This window comes from Hippopotamus amphibius, chromosome 7 (genome assembly GCF_030028045.1).
Source record: "Hippopotamus amphibius kiboko isolate mHipAmp2 chromosome 7, mHipAmp2.hap2, whole genome shotgun sequence".
NCBI lineage: Eukaryota > Metazoa > Chordata > Mammalia > Artiodactyla > Hippopotamidae > Hippopotamus > Hippopotamus amphibius.
In genome coordinates, this window is record NC_080192.1 from 6,454,669 (window position 1) to 6,461,476 (window position 6,808).

The 6,808-nt window shown below is 54.7% G+C and overlaps 1 protein-coding gene across 1 annotated transcript in view; it reads left to right on the top strand.

The window, feature by feature from the left end:
• Positions 1-1,599, top strand: part of ARFGAP3 (ADP ribosylation factor GTPase activating protein 3) — a 59,351-nt gene extending 57,752 nt beyond the window's left edge. The window contains exon 16 of the mRNA XM_057742294.1: positions 507-1,599. Within this exon, the coding sequence (XP_057598277.1) occupies positions 507-524 (18 nt within the window). The 3' untranslated portion in view covers positions 525-1,599. The remainder of the gene's footprint in view (positions 1-506) is intronic.
• Positions 1,600-6,808: the final 5,209 nt, after the last annotated feature.

Genomic DNA, 6,808 nt, shown 5'->3' on the forward strand with positions numbered 1-6,808 from the left:
ACTCTGCTGCCTCTAAAGGGGGCTCCTGGGTTGGGGAGGTGCCCCCACTGTGGAGAGTTCCCCGACGCTGGGAGTCCTGCTGTTGGCGACACAGCCTTTGGTTCAGACCCTTAGAGCTCTTTCATGTCCCTTAGGTGGCTGAGCCCACATCTGTCCTTCCAAGGAGGTGACATTCCTACTTATAGGTGATCATCCCAGTTTATAGGTGAAGAAACAGAGGCACAGAGAGGTTAAGTTGCTGCTGCAAGATCACTCAGCTGAACCAGCACTTCAGGGCTCAGACTCTAAACGTGTCCCTCTGTCCCGCCATCACACCTGTCTCCCGCAGGGCTCACAGGTGTCCCTGCACCCCTCACAGCCCTGCCCACCGCCCAGGGGCGGTGGCGCGGAGGCCAGGAGCTCCTACTTCCCGCTTCCTCCAGTGCAGGTCCCGTCATCACGGCATCCGCTTTGGTGAAACTGAGAATGAGGAACTGAAGCTGACGCCGTGTCGCTTCTCTCTGTAGGATCGCTATGGATCTTAACGCTGACGTCTGCCATGTGTACTTCCTGGAGAAACTCCGCTCTAACTTAATCGGTGACCACATCGCAGACTGCAGTGGAGACCAGCCAGTTTTGCGGATTGTTCTGCTACTTTTTCACATGGTATATATACATTACTGATTTTCAATATTTCTTTTGAAAAATTCTTACTTTTGATGTAGTAGAAGCTTCGTTGCAATTTGTGTTTTGCTTGACTTCCTGCACCCGCCTTTCTTCTGACACATCCGTGCACGTCCCTGCTTTATTTCCTCGGACTCTTTGGTTCCAACAGCTGGGGGTCTGGAGACAAGGGCTCCTCCACCTCTCTTCATGCGCGGGAGGGCAGGGTATGTCTCAGTGCTGTGAGACGCGTGGGCTGAGGGTTACCAGAATCAGCCGGTACAAGAAGGGCCTGGAGAAACAAACTCCACAGCACACACTGCATTAAAAAGGAAACAAAGAATAAAAACAAAAGACCAAAAATGGCTAGTGTCTAATTTGACAGTTTGCTTCATTTATATTTCCACATATTAAGGTGATTTCAAAATAATGTTTAAAGACATCTGTCCCTTTGAAATTGTTTGTTTTGGATGGTCTATAAATTTAAAAATAATTTTCAGTGAGTGCTTTTAACAGTCTAAGCTTCCACGTTACCAAGCAGGTTAATCTTTTGATAAGGTGTTGCTGTTTGAATTTGTGAGAAATGTAGGATGAGAACTCCCTAAGTGCATTTATAAATCGGTAGAGTGTACAGAGGTAACAATGAATAAGGTAAGAGGACACACCCACAGAAGGTATTTCAATATATGGGAAAATAGTAGTTGTAATTGGGTAGTTTTCTTAATATTTTTTATCTTAATCTTGGTTTTCAAAAAATTACAGAATGTGTACAAATGAATAAACAAAAATAATTTGGCTGTGTTTTAGACAGCGTTAGAATATATTGTTTAGCACAGTGAAATATATTTGAAATTCGATGAACCAGAAATGTGGTTTCAACTGCATATTTTGTGAATTTTTCTTAAAAGCTCAAATTTGTAGACTTCTGAATATAATATAATAAACAGTTGCCGCAGATCGTGTTGCCTACTTTTCGTTATAAAAGCTTTCGTAGTGAATCATGAATCAGGGCTCATGGTGTAATGTTGGTGTGCATTTGGTTAGGATGCAATTCCACATGGATTTGTTTTTAGCGTGTGTTTGGGGCCTGACGTGCAGTGGTCCTGAATTGAGGTGCTATCCGTAGGGCCGGGGCAGGGCCGGAGCCCTTGTTGAAAGTGAAGGTTGGGCTTCCCTGGTGGCGCAGTGGTTAAGAGTCCACCTGCCACTGCAGGGGACACGGGTTTGATCCCTGGGCCGGGAAGATCCCACATGCCATAGAGCAACCACGCCTGTGTGCCACAACTACTGAGTCTGCTCTAGAGCCCATGAGCCACAACTGTTGAGCCCGTGTGCCACAAGAGAAGCCACTGCACCAAGAGTAGCCCCCATTTGCCGCAACTAGAGAAAGCCTGCACGCAGCAACAAAGACCCAATGCAGCCAATGAATTGAATGAATTAATTAATTAATTTAAAAAAAAATGTGAGGGTGTGCAGAGTGGCCTCTTTCAGGCCCAAGGAGCTGCCCTAACAAGGTGCCACAGCCCAGGCAGCTTAAACAGAGGAATGTACTTTTTCACATCCTGGAGGTGAGAAGTGCAGGGTCAAGGTGGTGTCAGGGGTAGGCTTGCAAGACAGCTGCCTTCTTTTCTGTGTCTTACCTGGCCTTTCCTGGAAGAGAAACAGAGGTCCCTCTCTTGTCTCTTCCTCTTACTTTAAGGGCACCAGTCCTGTGGGATCTGGGCCCCTTTAACCTTAATACCTCTTTAAAGGCCCTATCTCCAAATGCAGTCATGTTGAACTTTAGGGGGACACAGTTGAATCTATAATAGTGTCCATGAGACGCCCCCATGCTGTGTCAGCCCTGCCCCAGGCTAGGGCCTGGGCTCAGTCCACCTCCAGGAAACGCTCCAAGCAGCTTATATTCCCATTTTACGGAGGCGGGGCGAGTGAGACTCAGCGGAAGGTCCTCCCTCTGACTCTGAATGTGGCTGTGCTTTTCCCCATCATTGAACTTTTTCATGCGGAAGGGCCTTAGGACCGCAGGGCTGGGGCTGGCAGAAGCCCCACCTGGTGCGCTCGCCCCACCTGGTGGGCTCACCCCACCCCAGCCCCAGTGTGTGTGTGTTGGGTGGGGGCGGGCGGCGGGGACTTTAGTTTGTGTTCCTGGCCCATTTATCCTTGGGTCTCGATGTTTTGTAATCAATTTGCATGAGTGCTTCAAATAGTAAAGATGTTAGTTAATAATTGTTCCAACAAATCACATTTGAGATCTCTTGATTAAAAAAGAAAATAGTGATATGACCATCCAAGGAGGAAACTGGCCGAGACTGGGCTGAAGGGTTAAGCAGTGGTGCTTTGAAAAAGGTGTTTATTATGCTTTTGTTCTCGAGAGCAAAGCCAGTAAGGGCCAGGAATTTCTGTGAAGTTGGGGGCAGCAAAGGGAAAGAGAGGGGAGGGGGAAGGGGATGTTTTACCAGAACAAGTTCTCTGAAAATGCAGCATTTTTTGATTACTTTCAAGAGCTGTTGGGAACTAGGTAAATGGATGTGAATGGAGATGTAGCCGCTGCCTGGAAGGGGCTTTCCCAGTGAGCTTGAACTCAACAGCGAGACCACAGGGCTCCCAGGGGAGAGGGGAGCCTGGGGGGCCTGGGTGAGGCTGGGGGCCGAGCAGAGCTGACCCGAAGGCCTCAGATGGATGCCAGGACTTCAGCCAAGACCCTGCCTCCCAGTCGCACACAGGCAGATTGAGGCTCCAGGACACCTGTGTTCTCCCCTCGGTACTGGGCCTGAACACCTAGTGCAAGTGTGACCCTCCCCCAAATCCTGCGACGCCTCCTCGGGAGCCTGGGGTCTCCTCGCGCCTCCTCCCAGACCTCCACCCTGCAGTCCCCTCGCGGACCCCCGGCTGGCCTCCTGGGTGCCGGCCAGCTCACCCCTCACTCCCACCTCTGGGCCCCACCCTCAGGCCTCCTTCCTGCTCAGTGACTCTGATCTCCCTTCTAAAAACGGCAGCCATCCCCACCCCCCACCCCAGGCCCTTGTGATGCCCCAGTCCTGCTCTCCTTTCGCCTGTCTCTGCAGTTCCCTCCCTTGTCTTGTCTTCCCAGCACCCTTAGAACACAAGCTCCCTGAATACAGGGTGCTGGCCCATCCCGTTCTCAGGTTCTCCCAGTGCCTAGAACTGCACCTGGAGCATTTTGAGTGAAGGAATTCCGTCTTCCCAGTCCTACCCTGTGGAGGGTGGTGCGCTAGGGTGACGGGAGGTGCTGAAGCAGGAGCTGGGCCGGGCCTCAGGCAGGACGCTGGGGCTCGAACCCTGGACAGACATGGCAGCGCCACTGACCTCTCCCCCTCCGTTTTAGGCTCGCTTTGCAGCCATCTCTTTCACCACCACTCCTTTTGGTTTCTTCACAGCCCTTTCCCCGCCCACACCCCTGGAGAGCCGGGGAGCCCAGGTTCGTAAAAAGCAGGTTGCTAAGGTGGGAGTGACAACCTCCCAGGACACAAGGTGGGCGGTGGCAGCGGGGTAAGAGGACACAGGAAGCCCAGCGCCGGGGTCTGGGTCTGCCACTGGGCCTCAGGGTGACCGTGTCCTCCCAGGGTCAGACCCCGAGGCCGCAATCCTCCCCCAGGGGTGCTCCTGTGCGCCGGATGTGGGGTCGCCGACCGTCCTCCCAGACCTGAAAACTGCTCTGCTGTCTTTGGTTAACGCTGCTCAGACACCCTTGTTTGCACTGACTCATGTGATCGATTTACAAGAGCGCCTGTGCTTTCTCCCCTCCCTTCTGGTTGGGGTCCATTTTCCTCTATTTGTAGTTCTTGCCGTCCTGTGTGCCCAGGTCATTTGTCTCAAGGAAAACAAAAGCACAGTGGCAGGAACGCCAGCTGTGGGCCTGACACGGATGGATGGACAGATAGATGGAGACACCAGGGTTCTCTCTGACCACACAGGCTCCCTCCCCTGGCCTCCCTCCCTCTGTGCTGGTCCCTCCCCCGGGCCTGAGACACCGGGTCATGGGGACTCCCTGCCTGCTAAGCACCCCAGCTTTGCCGTGAGGCGTTGGTGCTGACCCCCTGCACCTGGGTTACCATTTCCCTACCCTGTCCCTGCCCTGCCGCCTGCACCAGACGTGACCTCGGCCTCCGCAGCCCCCAGTTCCTCTCGCGCACCCTCCGCGTTTCCTGTCCACTGGTTAGCTGCGCACTTGTCTGCACCACATGCCTGGGGCGTGGGTGCTGGCCTCCCTTGGGGCTGTGCCCGCAGCACACACACATAGCCCGGCCGTGTGAGGCGCGCAGGCACCCAGCGCTCGGCCTGAGATCAGCTCATCACTGCCGGGCACTTGAGTCCACCCCTCCCTCAAGCAGGCCCCTGCAACCCCGCACATACGGGCAGCCTCCTCCCTCGCCTCCCCAACTCACCCCTACCTGGTCCTCCAAGGACCACCGGGGCTTTGGTGAGAGCCGCACCTGCCAGGCACCTGCCCGGCGGCTCTGGCCTCCCTGCTGCTGCACGCTCCCCTGCTCCGCAAGCAAAGAGCTAGTGGGTCTGCAGAGCCTACTTCCCGAGTGTCCCCACCCCCACGGTCTCCACCCCACCTGAAACCCCGCTGTCTCCAGCCAGGGGGACGCTGCAGCCCAGCGGGCCCCTTCTCCAGCTGCCTGCTCCAGTCCTCCTAGCCCACACCCTCCCCCAGCTCCGTTCTGCTCCTCCGAGTCCTGGGCTCAGAGTGGCCCACAGACCGCGCATCTGCTGCGTGCTCTAAACACACGCCCGAGTGACTGCCATCCAGAGCCTGGCAGGCTCCCTGTGCCATCCTGTCTCCTGTCCCCATTTGGGCCTCTGTCCTGCTTACTCCCTGAGTTCTCAGGCTTTGGAGGGGAGGCTGTGAAAGGGCCATCCTGGCTTCAGTGTGGGAAGTGTAAGGGAGGAAAAATTCTTTTTCTTTCTACCCTGCTAGGTTCTCTGGCTGGGGCCTGAGGCAGATTAACAAGAGAAGAGCAGACACAAGTGTGTTAACACGTGCATCGCGCATACACGTGGGAGGACCTGAGGTTAGGACCAAGGTTTCTATAGCATCTCAGCAAAAGGATAATAAGGGATACCCTAGCAGAGAAGGGGTCAACAGCAGACAACGTGGGCTGAGGGTCCAGGCCGCCCTGGGTGCTGCTGCGACAACCCCAGGCTGAGACTGGGCGTCTCAGGGTGGGCCTCAGGTGGCTCTCAGAGGCAGAATCACGCGAGGTTGTGGGGGGAGCGGGGAGAGGAAGACGTGCTTGGAGAGGAGACTCAGAATCCCTGCTAGAGCTGAGCCCCAAATGTCTCTCTGTGTGTGAGCGCTCAGAGGTACACTATTGACAACACCCCGGGAAGGACTGGGGCATCTCTGTGGCCCCAAAGTCACTAAGTCTTGTCCCTGAGGCCCAGTGCCCAACAGCCCTCACAAGGACTCGCCAGTGTAGGGAGTTACTGGGATGCACGGGTTTTTCCTTTCTGCCTTGAGCCCAGGCACAACCTGGTGAGTCCTCCCAGGCCCTGGCAGGCCGGAGACAAATTCGAGGACAAAAAAAGGCATTCCAGGGCTGGGAGGAGGACACGCCAACCTATTCCATTCTTTGTATAGGACTGGGCCTCACCCTGAGTCTCTCCTTTCTGGTGCCAAGTGAGGGCCCAAGCCACCAGGATGCGGGACCAAGACTCCCCAGACTCACCCCAACTGCGTTTGACTCCTCGACAGAAAGAGAGTGCCCTGGCTCCTCTGGGTTCCCTGGAGACCAGGCTGTCAGGACGGGCCCTTCCCCCGCAGGGCTTCCCCAGCGGTCCGGCAGTCCGCACAGCCTTAGCTATTGGAGGTGGCGGGCCACAGGTGCTGGAGGGAACACTGCACAGCCTCTCTGGGTGGAGCTGTCACCCCAAAACTGGGTTCTGCCAAAAGACATAACCAAGCCAAAGAGCAGGAGAAGGAAGGATTTATTACTTGCAGCCAGTAAGGAGAGCACTGGGAATCTTTCCCAAAGCCGGGTCACCCCAAGCAGCAAAACTGGGGAAGTTTTCAGCTAAGCTAAGGGTCCATGCATATTCATGAAGGGGTTTGGCCGGTGTATGCATATTCATGGTGGGGCTTGAGCAAAGGAGAATTCAGCCGAGAATTGGGACAAAGGTCAACAGAGTCCAAGCTCTA